At 40.0% G+C, this 16,069-nt stretch overlaps 1 protein-coding gene across 3 annotated transcripts in view; it reads right to left on the reverse strand.

Annotated features, from left to right (window-relative positions):
- Window positions 1-16,069, reverse strand: part of PLCB1 (phospholipase C beta 1) — a 675,122-nt gene that overhangs the window by 105,926 nt on the left and 553,127 nt on the right. For all 3 annotated transcript variants that reach the window (XM_084624014.1, XM_084624013.1, XM_084624012.1), the window contains exons 22-26: window positions 15,608-15,712; window positions 14,698-14,807; window positions 9,542-9,674; window positions 5,626-5,679; window positions 3,305-3,524 (exon numbers count right to left, since the gene is read on the reverse strand). In XM_084624014.1, the coding sequence (XP_084480140.1) occupies window positions 3,305-3,524; window positions 5,626-5,679; window positions 9,542-9,674; window positions 14,698-14,807; window positions 15,608-15,712 (622 nt within the window). The remainder of the gene's footprint in view (window positions 1-3,304; window positions 3,525-5,625; window positions 5,680-9,541; window positions 9,675-14,697; window positions 14,808-15,607; window positions 15,713-16,069) is intronic.

Consider the following 16,069-nt stretch of genomic DNA (forward strand, 5'->3'; position numbering starts at 1 on the left):
ATGCCATTGCCTACTAAGCATTAAGTCCAAAGTGTTCAGGACTCAAATGGCAGCACTGAGAAAGGAGAGTCCAATCTAAATATGGAGCTGCAGCCCAGAATAAGGTGGTCATACTTACTAAACTGAGCAATTTATATGATTAGTTTATGTATTTTCAGGATAATACTTCACTCGTGTTGTTGAAAAAATATGGCTTTCTGCTAAACCTCAGCTAAAACTACTAAGACCTTAAGATATTTAACCAACAAGATCACAAAATAAAAAATCTTAATTTATTACACCATTATGACCCCAATGCAGCAGAGCTTCTGTGTAACTTTCAGTATGTGAGTCACCCACACTGACTTCAACTTTACTGAATTAGGGCCCAATTCTACACACAGCTGCAAAACACGGATTGCCCTCTGATCCGGTTATGCACATTTGAGTCAGTTTCTAATACAGGGACTACTGACAAAATAGTAATTTGTATACTGTAGTTGCAGGGAAACAGCTTCAGTAACGATCTAAAATGATATAAACTGCCTTTTTGCTGGGATGTTGTAATCTATTAGAAGTCTTTTGCTTAAGATATTATGTACTTGCAAGTTTGAAAAACCCTAATGATATATTCCTGCCTTTTTAAAATTCAGCATCAGACTTAGTGTAACCTTCAGATTTTCCAATATAAAACTTCTCATCTTTGAAATTATTTTGGCAGCTCAATGTAATAACGGGTAGTTGAATGTTTCATTGCCTGACACTGTGGAAGATCTATGACCACATCCTAATGGAACAGAAATGGCCATCACTGAAAGGTAAATGAGTTATTTATTTGGTTTTGTTATATTTTTGAAGTTTGAATGGAATAAACCAAAGCAAGAAAAATCTTAACGTCGCTGTCTGTAGATTTCTGTCCTGCATGTTGGCATTGGACTATATAGCAGATTACAAATTTCTATGTAACACAGCTGACAAACAGCGCTAAAGAATTTTATTGACTCAAACCTTGGCTGTATTCTGTTTTCAGAATGTCAAATTCTAAGTCACTTAAATATGGGGAGGCTGCTTTAGAAGTACAAAATTCCTGTTAAATTGAATGAGGGTTCTGCCGCTGGACAAACATAAATGGCCAAGTTGCCTTCTGGGAACAATTTGTGGGCTAATTCCCTGCCAGTCACAATCAGAGGTGTTATTATGGAAGTCAGGGGCCAGAAATCACTCTTGGCTTTTTCTCTCTGCTTGTCTCCCAGAGATTTTTTTTTTATGTTCATGGTTTTCTTATTTGAAAAGCTATGATGAATTGCAAGTAGTCAATTTTATGAAATAATAAAAAGGACTTAGACTGTAATGGTGCTTATTTGAATTAAATGAGTTGCAGAATGATGCTGTAATGTTTACTACATTTAAATAAATTATAATTAAATGAAAATGCTGTATAATTGCGATGAACAGAAATCTACCAAAAGGCATCCCTGATTAAGCAGATTCAACTGTGGTATTATTAGCATCTAATCCTGCATAAACTTAGGCATGTGAGTAATTATATTTTGTGTAACTGTTTATAGTAGTAGTTGTTTATTAATATATAGTTCATTGCTACATGCACAAAATGAGAGTATTGGAAAGATTTAGTGAGTCACAGTATACTTCCCACATCAAATTGACAGAAATAACTACAATGTCCATGCCCCTTTATTTTCTAACAAACTAAAAAACAAAACAAAACACTTTTACACATATAAAAAAATACAGGGGAATGGAGGATTGAAAAGTAGACAGGGCACAGCAAGGGACTGCATAAAGGGAAGGGGGCATAACATCTTGCCTAGATCTACTTACAATAAATCAATCGTCACCAAGTGGTCTAGAGAATTCATATTTTAAAATTTATTTGATTACTTTCAGTTGTTAGTCAGTAAATCTATCAGGTGTTAAATTCAAGGAATAGGTCTAATTCTTAGTATTCTTTCCAGGGTTCCAGTTTGGAGGCAGACACAAGTTAAGGATGGCCCCCCTTGCCGCAAATAATAAAACAGGACCAATTTTGATTTTCATGTCTAGGGTTGCACCTTTAGAATTCACACTGTGGGATCTAGAGCCAATTGTTTGCTCGTTTGGGGCCAGATCATGGGTTGTCCTATTTGTCTCTGCAGGGGAGTAAAGGGGCATAAGGTGGTCTCTTATCTCCCCCCGCCCCCCTGTGGACTACATACATGAGTTACAGTGTAAAGGAGAGGGGGCAGCAGCAGTTTCCCTGGGGATAATCCTCCTCCTTCCCTGCAGAAAAGCAGGGAGGCACGGGAAGCATGCGGTACCTTGCAAAGCACATCAGCCAGTGTAGCTGTGCCTACTAGGAGAGGCAAGTCATCTGTGCCAGTAAAGAGCTGATGCAGATTACTTCCTGCCTGCAGCAAGGAGGGAATCAGGGATTGAATTGTGACTCTGTAAGTTGGTCCCTGGTCTACTCTTGCACCTAGGTGCAGCCTCTTACTCAGGGCATGTGGGAACTCCACAATTTACAAAAGAATTAGGGTGGCCATATTTCCCAAAGGGAAAACGGGACACCGCACATGGCTGGCCCAAGGGCCTCTCCTCCTGTACTCTCCCCTCACCCCGTGGAGGCTGTACTGAACCGCTCGTCTGAGCCCTGCCTCCTCCTCCCTCTCCCCTACTCCTGCGCAAGGCTATCACTGGTCGTTAGTCCCCCTCCGCCCCTGCCACTATCCCTGGTCGCTCCAGCCCTGCCTCTCCCCCTGCACCGGGCTGGCATCGCCCCTTGCCCCTCCACATGTTCCTCTGCACTGCACCATACTTTTGTGACAAAAGTTGGCAAGAGCAAAGGGGACAAATGCCCACTTTTGCCAAAAAAAAAAAAAAAAAAGGGACGGCCAGGGCAGGGCTTAAGAAAGGGGCTGTCCCACGCAAAACAGGATGTATGGTCTCCCGAAAAAGAATGGATTATCAGAACAGCTGAATCACATGAGATCACCATACAGATGAAAGTGGGTTTCTCAATACACAAACAGTGTGTTCCCCTGTTGTACAGGGAAGGTGATATATACAAGCAATCTACCATGTAAATTGGGACGGTCTTCTTGGGTTGCGAGTAGAGAAGAAATGCATCACAAAGGGGGCTTCCGTCCACTTTTTCAGGGTCCACCTTTATTTCAAGATCCCTGCCCTCATTCTATGAATGTCAGGGCCTTTGTTTTTCATCTGTACTCTAGTGCTATCTCCACATACTTGTTATGTTACCAATTATGAGTAAATGGATAAAGATCTTTTTTTAAGATTAAAGAAGAGGAAGCTCCAGTTAACATACCTTTTCTTAGTATCCCTTTTTGTGGTTTTCTCTAAGACTGCCCTACGTCGCAGGTAGTCGTTCTGAATTTCGTTGTATTTTGCAGTGTGCTCTTTGATCAGATCAGTGGTTTTCTTGTGGTGTTTCTTTACAAGGTCCTTCATTTCTTTGTAGTGCTTCTTCTGAAGTTTAACAAATGACTTCTGTTGTTTTAGCTCCTCAATGGTCTGTGCTTCCACTTCTGCAACAATAATAATGGAAAATGCATCATTTTTCTCTGATTGAAATGATATATTAGTCGGACATTCAAATTCTGATCAGCAGGACATGGAACCAAGGGCTTTTGTTTACTATTGATAAACAACTTTTATTGGCTTGAGATAAATCAAGGGCTTTCAATGACAGCAACCAACTTTATCTGGAAATAAACGAATAAGGCTGAAAATATTGTAGTAAGTGTAATCAATTAATGTCTAGGTAGTTAAGTGATAAGTTCAGAATCATCACATTTTGCAAGACAAATATACACTATTTTATCTTTCCTTCAATCCCTTTCAGATGCAGAGGACTCCCACCACCAGCCCAAGACAAACCAAACCACAGTCCTCTCCTGTGTTTCCCCAACACACCAGAAACATATCACTGTGGACAAATATCCCTCAGACAGCAGAGGACAAGACAAAACCATTCTGGGGTTAGAGGAGCTGCTTCAGAATATCCCTAGTACAAGCTGCCATTGCCCAGGCACTGACAGACGGTTACTGTAAGAACATCAGACCAGTCTGGCTGGAGTAATGGGGCAGTCCCAGTTCTAAAAACATTATGCAGATAGACTTTATTCTTGTTTCCTTTACATTTCCATTGGCTCATTTTCTCTTAAAGAGGTCCTCCCACTTAGACAGAGATTGACCAGTTTCTCACATTTATCTGCTATGGATGATTTCTCAGCAGTTTATCAGGCAAATATGTGTTGTATTTTAAAACACAAGGAAAGACGGATCTATTTTTATTCTTTAATTGTCCATCCAGTAAGGAAACATCATCTAAAATAGACCTAATGAAGAGATGCTGAAAAAACCAGTCAAGTAAATCTACACATCTCTTCTGGATCCAAAAACTGGCTGAGGCTGGTTATACTTGACACTGTTCGTAGTCTAAATTACAATGGGTCATGCTAACATGTTCAGGTTGGAGAGTTCCATCCTATGTTGTGTTTGTCTTATGTTCAGTTTGTATGTGTGTGATGGTCGCCATCTTGGCTGACACACCAGGGATTAAACCAGGGACCGCCAGAGCTAAAAAAAAAAAACACGAGCAGCTGCAGCTTGAAGTAAAGCTATACAGCTGTGGGCTGTAACAATTCATATTCCTCTGAGGATTGGGAGACCAGTAACACACACTCACCGACAGGTTACACGTGTTCTTTGGGAAATGGAGATTAACAAGAGGAAATGGGAGATGTTACCTCACAAAAATCCTTATGGAAAAGAAGCCAAAGCTCTGGATGGGCCTCCAATTATGAAATTTTAAACAGTGCAAGCCACTGTATTTAACTGAAATCCAAAGATAATGTCAAATCCAGTTCTGTCCTAAGGTACAATGCAGTCCATGGGTAAATACTGTTAACTATTCCTTTCCCACTCCCTTCTCTAGGCAACAGTTTGGTCTGCATAAGGACACATTTTCATACCAGTACACAAAGCTTTAGCTGTGCAACACTTTGACAAGTTACTTCTATTTTCAGTTGAATGCCCAGGAGGATTGCAAAACTAAAGCTCCATGGACCACATTGAAAATATACCTCTTACTACAGCAGAATCAATGCATTCTTCAAAGAAGTTGAACTGAAGGGCTTCTCAGTTTTGGAAGTGGAGAATGGACTTGATGTCCTCAAGAAGCTAAGCCAGCAATGACATTCAACGAGGTACGATGAAATACAAGTGGTATATCTTATTCTTAGGAGTTATGCCATTGACTTCAGCAAGTCTAGATGACACGGTGGTCATAATACTGGTACCTTCTTTGCATTCAGACTCCGAATACTCCCACCATTACCGGCACGGGTGGCAGTGCAACAGAGGGAGATACTAAGAAAAAGCTCCCTGTAGGGACCTGATCCTACTCTCGTTGTAGTCAACGGGGCGTTTGCCATTCAAAGATGCAGGATTATGTCCTGTGGGCACAAGTCGTGGTATGTACATTTGCCACAAAGTTCTTTCAGAATAATCAGACAATGAAAAGTCTAAACCAGGTAGCCTATTTTACGAAATGTACATATCCCTGGACAAAACCGTAAAATTTATTCAGAGTATGCTACTGCATAACACCCGTATATTTATTACCTGTTAGGACACTCTGAATAAGATCTTCTGTTTTTGCAGGTGCTTTCACAGAACCTGGAAGTAAAAGATATTATTGATATCAATTCTTTTTAAACACAAGACACATGTGTTGCCCTTACAAAATGTATATATATTCTATATCATTATTGCAGTTGACATAGCATATACAGTTGTGTAAACATTCTGAATAATGTGAGAAAATATATCTTTCAGATACCCTTTACACTGCCAAGATGTAGCAACATGGAGGTGTATCCCAGTTCATAGATTATGTATTAATTATATTGATTACTTCAGAATTCCAGTTATCACTTTGACAGTTGACAGGTTCTTGTCCCAAGATCAGGCTCAGTATTAACATTACTGTAGATGTGGAAACCTCGATGTGCACAGTTGCAACACTCACACTATAGGAAAACTTCTGTATTTACAATAGTTTATTAATACATTTAGCAAAGTCACGAACACTCCAACTCAGTAAGGTAGATGGAGATAATACAAAATGTCCTTCTGCACATCCATATACTCACACCATCCCTTGCAGAACAACCTAAAATGTTAGCCATTATCTTCCTCATCATCATCACCTTCCTCCTCATCATCAGTGGCCATCATCCTGGCATCTCCCAAGGGCTACACCTCCCTCTCCTATTGCCCGCAGGCTGGAATACAACTTTTAGAATATGTTATGCTGACACCACTCTGCCCAATGCACATTCAGAAGGGGTTTCTCCCCTCTTCCTTATTTGTATTTCCTCACCATACTAATGTTGAGGTGCCCTTCTCCTATAGGTTAGTATACTAATGATCTCCATTTATTATGATATATGTCAATTCGTTGCCAGGGCATTCTTGTGGTCAGACATCTGCAGATGTTAGCTCATGTTCACATAGTTATGGTAAATTCTGACAAAATTTCCCCTTAAACACTTTATTCTCAGTTCTCCAGAACTTGGGGGTTACCATTGGGTCATTTATCTGTGCCAAAGTTCATAGGCTTCAAGCCTTAAATTAAGTGCTGAGGCTAATGTCTTACAGGATACAGGCCTGTAGGTTTCTTGCGTGACTGCTGAATATCATAAAGGTGGAATATAATGAAAGCAAGGCCGTGAAGATAATAAAGGCAAACTAGCCCTATGGTCTACAGAGGCAACGCTTGTATCAACACCAAACAACACAACACAAAATAAAACACCCTAGCCTCCTCACTTTTCTTATGGAAGGGATGCTAGTGAACTCAGTGGGACCAATCATGTGAGTAAGGTAAACAGGATTTGGCTCATGGTTAGTACAACACTGGTACTTTAAGTGACAGTTCAAAATTGCTTTAAAAGGGTCTGATATAACTCCTCTGAAGTCTGTGGAAGTTGGATCGGGCTGATGATGAACAATCAATAATTAAATTGGAAATAATGCAGTTTTAGAATTCATATTAAAATAGATATATCTATACAAATGTACACAGGCCTCCATTTTCAATGAATGAATTTAAAGTGTACAGTAAAAGGTAAATGCATGCACAAATAACTGAAAATATTTTTGTAAAAGCAGTTTAAGGGTCTACCACCCTTGGACATAACGACCTTGCCCATAATGGAACACTCAGCTGCACAATTGCAGAATACTTCGTAATTTTCAAAACTCAGAAAAAATGTCTATGCTTGCATCTGTGCCCCCATGTTCATTAAAATACATGCCCTCTCCTATTTACATCTTCCTTTGTGCGGGCAAATTGCTTCTCAAGTAGCATAGGCCAATGGCCGAACCAATAAAAGTATTGAGATGATGGGGCAATTGTTTTGGAGGACCTGAGACAGGAGTAAAAATGTACATTTACCAGGATAATGTGCATGGGGTTATGATTATTTATTTAGCATTAATAATGTGCTTGTGCTGTATTAATATATGAAAATGAAGACAGCCCTAAAGACATGGCAATTTAGGAGACAGAGGCATGTAAATATTAAATACCAGAAGATTGGTCACCCTGGAACATCCAGAGGTTGGGATAACAAACTCACCTCTGGAAGAAGTGAGATTTTAGAAAGCATCTGAAGTGAGGGACATGTGTACTTTACTGTAAGACTAGGAGAAGTTCAAAACATACTGCTATTATGCTTATCAACATGGAGCCAAGTGTCAAAAAAATGCTCAGCACACAATATTGGAGTCTGATTTTCTACACAGCTCAGCTTCATGAAGTGGCCAGATTCTTCAGATGTGTTTAGTATTCCACGGCTTCCATTGTTCTCAAGATCTCACTCCACTGACACAATGGGAAGTGCTGGGCACTGCATGTTTAAGTGCTGCACTGGTACTTAAGATTCACAAGCAAATACCAAAGTAATGTTCATACTGGATTCTGCTCATTGCCTCTCGAAAGTTCAAGGAGTCCTTGTCTATGAGTGTGTTTTATTATTATTATTTTATTAGGGCTGTTGATTAATCGCAGTTAACTCACACAATTGACTGAAAAAATTAATTGTGATTAAAAAAATTAATCGCGATTAATCGCACTGTTAAACAATAGAATACCAATTGAAATTTATTCAATATTTGTGGATGTTTTTCTACATTTTCAAATATATTGATTTCTATTACAACACAGAATACAAAATGTGCGGTGCTCACTTTATATTATTTTTTATTACAAATATTTGCACTGTAAAAATGATAAACAAAAGAAATAGTATTTTTCAATTCACCTCATACAAGTACTGTAGTGCAATCTCTTTATCGTGAAAGTGTGACTTACAAATTAGGGTTTTTGTTACATAACTGCACTCAAAAACAAAACAATGTAAAACTTTAGAGCCTACAAGTCCACTTAGTCCTACTTCTTGTTCAGCCAATCACAAAGACAAACAAACTTGTTTACATTTACGGGCAATAATGCTGCCTGCTTCTTATTTACAATGCCCCCTGAAAGTGAAAACAGGCGTTCACATGGCACTTTTGTCACCGGTGGTGCAAGGTATTTATGTGCCAGATATCCTAAACATTTGTATACCCCTTCATGCTTTGGCTGCCAATGGTGGTTGAAGCATGAAGGGACCTATGGATCTTTAGTGCATCTGGCATGTAAATATCTTGTGACACCGGCTACAACAGTGCCATGAAAACACCTGTTCTCACTTTTAGGTGACAGTGTGACAAGAAGTGGGCAGCATTATCTTCTGCAAATATGAACAAACTTGTTTGTCTGAGTGATTGAGTGAACAAGAAATAGGACTGAGTGGACTTGTAGGCTCTAAAGTTTTACATTGTTTTATTTTTGAGTGAGTTATTTTTTGTACATAATTCTACATTTGTAAGTTCAACTTTCATGATAAAGAGATTGCACTACAGTACTTGTATGAGGTGAATTGAAAAATACTATTTCTTTTGTTTTTTACAGTGCAAGTATGTGTAATAAAAATAAATATAAAGTGAGCACTGTACACTTTGTATTCTGTGTTGTAATTGAAATCAGTATATTTGAAAATGTAGAAAACATCCAAAAATATTTAAATAAATGGTATTCTATTATTAACAGCGCAATTAATCGCACAATTAATCGCAAATAATTTTTTTAATTGCACGATTAATCATGATTAATTTTTAATTGCTTGACCGCCCTATATTTTATTATTATTATTTATTATTTCTGTCTTCAACTCTTGCATACTCATGACCTGTTTCACTCAAATACTGGATACAGTATGTGAAGCCTATAGGTATCCTTCTGGAAGAAAGAGACTACTATGCTGTGAAATAAAATAATAATATATGTTACAACAGAGGACAATTTTCCCCTACTCATTTTATATAGTTTTTTTTTTAAATGCAAAGCACACACAGAATGTGTTATTCGGCCATTTCTTGGTTTTTGCTTTTTAAATAATTAATGTAGGAAAACTGTGTTTAAGTCTCTTACCCGGGACTGGTTGGCTATGGACAACCTGAGTTGCTGGCTTCATTGTCAGAGAAGTGGAGTGACTTAGTCCATTTTCTGCTGGAGTTGGTCTGGGCTCGCTTTTATCTTCTGATGGTGCATCCCCCTGATCAACCTAAAGATACAGAATATTTTACATTACTCTTCCAAATAGGTATATACATAATAAATACACACAGGGGGAGGGGGAAGGTGTTATTTATTTCCAGTCCAACCTTCAAGCCTCTTTTGATTCTGAAATTTCGTACAGGTTTTAAATACACTGCTCTAAAAGAAAAATCTGGACTTAGTAGCTTCAGTTTTCCACTGTATTAGTGACAGTTCATTTTTGCAGTTTAACTTTCAGCACATATCTTTCAGAACAATTATTCTGAGTGTACTTTTGTCTTGTATAACCACCGGAAAAAAAAAACTGTTAACAGGATATAATTCAGCTGGTGGTTTTCAGCCACAAAACAGACAGGTAATTTACTCATTGATAATATGTATTAGTTAGCAATATCAGAGGTGAAACTACATGGAATCAGCATTGTGCTGCATCATAAAACCCTTCTAGAAGTAAGCAGAAGGTAGCAGGAAAATACCATTCAGATCCTTATTATGAACAAAATATGTGTATAGAAGGGCTGCTAAATTTCATAGCTAATTTTACTAGATACACATGACAGTGTAATTATTCACCACCTCTCAAGACACGCACACATACTTCTTATCCCCAGGATATAATAGTGTCATATTTACACTCAACAGAGAGCACATAAACAGTACCTCCATCCTGCTGAACTCTACATAAACGTGTCTCTGGTATCCAACTCATCTAAGCATTTTCCACAGCCGTTTTTTCCCTCCTTGCCAGTTCGCTTATGAACACCTTACAGTTACTCTTGTAGATGTCAGGTTTATAAAGACATACAAACACTCCATGCTCAGGGAGGAAGAGGAGGGGGACTCACAGCATTGGTAAGGTATTTGGATTTTGAGACAGCCAAAAAGAGTATGAAGAACTGGTTGCCATGGCACCAGCTGAATACAGTCCTGGCTTGTTCCTCAGGCTGCTTCTGTTTCACTCTTCGAGGAAAATCAAATTACAGGCAGAAGCAGGAGACAGCTCTCAGAATATCCATCTGCCACTCTATCAAGAGGCAACACAGGTTCTGGTATAATTGTTTTACACTAATTACATTGCCAGTTTACTGCAATCTGGCTCAACAGTCATATAACTTAACACTTTGTGTATTGTGAAGGGATCTCTGTCTCAACAACTTAATTCTAACGCAGCTATACAATGGGATACAAGGATACCACCACCATTGTGTCTATCAGGAGATTCAATCTATTCCAACCACTTCATTTATCTCATGCATAAGCAAAACATGATCTGAACAGCGATGTGCACGTCCACTTTCATTCTAGAATGATCCTGTTTTTGGCAGAAGTCTTGGCTGGTTTTCTTTTTTTCTCCTTTAAACACTGTTAAAGGAAGTGATGTTCAATAGTTTAATAAAAAGGGCTCTGCTAGTGAGAACTTGGACTGCATGAATGATTAATAAAAATAAAGCTAGACTTACAAGCTCGCATCCCAGCTTGCAAATTCACGCATGGAAAGTTAGGAGCCAATTTTGCGTGTGCAGGTGCACATTTTCTTTTTGGCCACCAGGTTTATATATGCTAATAAAACTCATGTAGCACTGCACCTTGTTTTCAAACAATTAGCATGGCTGTTTAGTTTTGGACACCGGAGACATTTGTTTCCAGAAACTAAATCACAAACGTGAGACAAGTTCAGGAAGTGAACAAAGAGCCATTATTTTGTGTGTAACAAGCAATTTAATCTTGTTATAAAGCATGTTCTCTTCTCATAATTCATGACCACCCACAATTCTTAAGTGAATGTGATTTTCCCTTAATGGAGAATATCACAGGTTATCTTTCTTAATACATTATGTATTCCACCCTCATATTTTACAGTTTTAGTAGCGAGGTATAAAAGGAACATTAGTTTACACCCTTTGCTTTCTCATGTCTTTAGTAAGACTGTGCTTACTCAGCAAAGGTTAGTGGTCAGCAGGGAAGAGCAGTCTTATATAGACACATAGGATTGGATTCTGTTCTACTATACACCAAAAAGTGGCATTGTAGCTATCTTCCACACTAACCACACCTGATGTAAGGAGAAGGGGGGATCATCTCAGAAGATCCCCTATGCCTGACCCGATTCTTTCTTGTAAAAGGGATTTTATGCCAGCAGCACCCCTTGTGCTCTGACTTATGACAAGGCTGAGTGACTCTGAATCAGTGAGTCACAATCACCTCCCTGTAGCCACCACTCTACACCCTGTCTAGATGTAGTGGAGATTTCAGGATTACAGTCTTTGTTCACTCACATCTGTGCATGTCAGTAGCAGAGGAGACTTTAGGAAGGATCTGAATGAGGAGAGAGTAGCGGCCGGGGTGTCAACTCAGAATGGGTATTCCACGAGGAGATGGCAATGGACAAAGACACAGAGATAACCGTGAGAAGTGGGCTAACAGGACGTTGAAGTCGGTATCATCGGCAGAATGCCAGTTGTGGGAGTGCGTGAGGGGGCTCTGGGCTGAACCTAGGGCAGGGGGTTGGGGTACAAGAGGGGGCTCAGGGCTCGGGCAGGGGGTTGGTGTGCCAAAGGGGGTTGGTGTGCGGGCTCCGGCTGGGTGGTGCTTACCTTGAGTGGCTCCCAGAAGCAAACGGCATGTCTGGCTCCTAGGCTCAGGGGTGGCCAGGCGGCTCTGCGCGCTGCTCCGGCCAACGGGAGATGCGGAGTTGGCACTCGGGGGAGGGGGTGAGCAGTGCTCAGAGACCCCCTGGCCAGCCCTGCACCTAGGAGCCAGAGGGACGTGCCAGTCACTTCCGGGATCCGCGCGGAACCAGGGCAGGTAGAGAGCCTGCCTTAGCCCTGCTGCGCTGCCAACCAGCCTTTTAGCGGCCTATTAAAATCTCCTGGATTGGTTTCAGTAGCCACAGGGAGATTGATTCCAATTCCGGGAGACTCTTGGCCAATCCGGGAGGGTAGGCAACCCTAACTGTGGCATGGCTGCAGGGAGAACAGCACAGGAGCTAGTTACATGGCTGTACACCTGACAAGGACTTCCTCATGCCCAGGAATCTCCAGCTGGGGACCTGTGAGTGACTTCTGCTCCCTTTGTGCCATATGAGCAAAGGGAATGGAATGGGGCAGATACTCTGTATTTCCATGTCCTCATTCAAGCAAACTTGTGAGACTGTACATAATAAAGAGACAAAGAGGCAAACTGTTGGCCAAGGAACTGTAATGATTATCACTCATTTAATCTTATTTGGGGGAATGTATTCTTGGTTACAAAAGCGAGTTCAGTTGAGCTTTTATACCTTTGAGAATGGAGGATCCAGGAAACAGGGCAGGAGGCAAAAAAGGGACTGTTTCCCTGCCTTCCAGGAATCAGGACTTAACTGCTTGTACTGAATACTCTTTAACTCATGTGATAGACCTAGAGAATGACACAGGAATTGTTTAAAATCTAATGCTGGTATTTTCAAAGCCATTCGGGTGCCCAATTTCTAGTAACATTAATCGGAATTGGGAAGCCAAATTCCACAGATGCTTTTTAAACCTCAATTTAAATAAAACTATAATATGCATTTACCACTGAAAGTAAGTGCATAATTGTCAGAGGCCCCCAGGCATGCACAAAAATACACATATGTCTACATATGTTTGTACAATCACTGCATCTCCACAAGCAAATGTGAGTTTAGTCTTATAAACCCATGGTACGCCCACATCTTGAATACTACGTGCAGCTGTGGTCGCCCCATGTCAAAAATCATACATTGGAATTGAAAAAGGGCAACAAAAGTGATTAGGGGAACAGCTTCTGTATAAGGAGAGATTAATAAGACTTGGACTTTTCAGCTTGGAAAAGAGACGACTAAGAGAGGATATTATAGAGGTCTATAAAATTATGGCTGGTGTGGAGAAAGTAAATAAGGAAGTGCTATTTACTCCAGCTCATAACACCAGAACTAGGGGTCACCAAATGAAATTAATAGGCAGCAGGTTTAAAACAAACAAAAGGAAGTATTTCGTCACACAATGCACAGTCAACCTGTGGAACTGTTTGCCAGAGGATGTTGTGAAGGCCAAGACTATAACAGGGTTCAAAAAAGAACTAGATGAATTCATGGATGATAGGTCCATCAATGGCTATTAGCCAGGCTGGGCAGGGATGGTGTCCTTAGCCTCTGTTTGCCAGAAACTGGGAATGGGCGACAGGGGATGGATCACTTGATGATCACCTGTTCTGTTCATTCCCTCTGGGGCACCTAGTATTTGCCACTGTCGGAAGACAGGATACTGGGCTAGATGGAGCTTTGGTCTAACCCAGTATGGCCATTCTTATATGTTCTTAGTGACAAGCGCTTATGCAAACAAAGGCACAAAGATGAACCACTGAAAATCTGGCTTCCACAAAATTCCAGTTAAACTAGAGCAATAGGCCTGAATTCTCATTCGTGTGAAAGACTCTACACCACTCTGGCAGTTTAATGGAGCCTTATAGTGGATGTAAAGTGGCCTTTGTGCAAATGAAAATTGAGCTTGTAATATGGAGACATCAGAATTTGTGCAGGATGTGAAGAGACTCTCTCCTCCTGTGAACAGAATACAATTTTTAGGGACAAACTGCTGTGAAATAGAAAGCCCTCAAAATTCCTGCAAAATCTGTAATATTTTCAAAGAAAGCAAATGATATAGTCCTCTCTTCGGGACTAGGAAAACCACATGATCAGAGTGCTAAACAAACGTGAGGGTCTGTGGTTGGGGGTGTTTTTTTTTCTGCGTGTTGTGTGACATCCAATACTTTTTCACTAAAGACCAGATTCTGATACCTTACTTCATTTGACTTTGCATTAGCCCACGGACTTCAAGAGGATCCCACATACAGTACAATGTACACAATGTAAGTGTATCAAAACCTGGCTCTCAGATAATGGGTGGGGTGTTGAAAAGTCCTTAAGTGACTGATGAGCACAAGTCCCACTAACTTTCAATGAAGTTCTAAATCACATAGATGCTTTTGAAAGTCCCACCAAATATGATGAATTTTCAGTGACTCTCCCTTACCTCTTTCTTTACCTCTTCTTCATCCTCCAGTGTGAGTGCTGCCAGCTGTTTAGCTCTTTGTTCCATCAAGTTTACGTATCTAATTGGATTGGATAATGCTTCAATCACATCTGGAAATGAAGTAAACATTTCAGGTCAAAGTTCCTTAATCTATGGTTTTAGAGATCCTAAGGTGTTAAGAAGGTGCATAGTTTTTCTTGAAATCTATTATTCAATACCACTTGGACATCAGAAACTTCAGTGAATGTGACTATGCCGTCATACCAAAGGCATTAACTGTGAAACACCATTTATGGAAATATACATTCTGCACATGTTTAGGCCAATATGTAGGTGAGAATTTTAATCCCTATTTCACTACTGTGAGAGGTACTGGGGAAAGAAAAGGTAGGAGAAATACTGCTGCTTTGAATGAGTTTTCTTTTGTCTCTCCTATGTGCTGTGTTTTTAAGTTTATGTCCAAAACACTTGGAGCCTGGGATGAGCACTCTTTGGGGGGAGGTTTAGGATGAGATTTTCTAGCCTGTTCAGCATTGGCCCAACTCTGTTCCCACAGAAGACAATGGTAAAACTCCCAATGCTTACTTAGGACAATGCTGAGCGCTTTTGAACCCTTACGTTCACACTCATATTTTTTTAATTGCACATTTGCAATTTGATCTCACAGCTACTGCATATTGTTTATCTTACAAAATCCCAAGACTCCTGGCTTCTTTAGGGCTACCCAAAGTCCGCTAGGAAATAAGTACTTAGGCCCTGATCCTGGACTGTGATCCATGCAGGCAGCCTGCAGATGGTTACACCAGTTTTATACAGGGGTGTTTCAGGCTCTCTGTCACAAACAGACTGAGAAGGTTCCAAAGACTCGTGTATTTAATTTTACCTTTATAGTTCATAGTTTAATAGTTACCTGCATAAGTATCGGGTACGTAGTCTTTAACGTCTATGTACACAAAGACTGCTGGCAGCATTAAAGGTTGGTTCCGCTCATTCCTCAGACAGATGTAGTGATAGCCTGGAATACAAGAGCAGTCGAGTCCAGAATTGTAAACTGTGTCCAATGTAACTGGATTATTATTCCTTATTTATATAGTGCCCAAGTGACCTAGGCTCTTTAGAGACTGTGGGAAGGCAAATCCTGACTCAGAAAAGTTTACAAGCTACATAGACAACATACAGACAAGGGAGCAGGTGAAAGGTTCAAGACAGCACAATTAAAAAAAAAATCTTTCCCCCTTTATTTTTAAACCATTTACTAATTTCTTGTTCTTCGGCTCATGCCAATTTGCAATTTTATTAGAGTCAGGCGAATTTTTTTTTGGCGAATATCAGTCGAATGAAATAAATTTGGGAATTGTACATGAATTCGCCA

The sequence above is a fragment of the Lepidochelys olivacea genome (assembly GCF_965140295.1).
Source record: "Lepidochelys olivacea isolate rLepOli2 genome assembly, chromosome: 3".
NCBI classification, from domain to species: domain Eukaryota; kingdom Metazoa; phylum Chordata; order Testudines; family Cheloniidae; genus Lepidochelys; species Lepidochelys olivacea.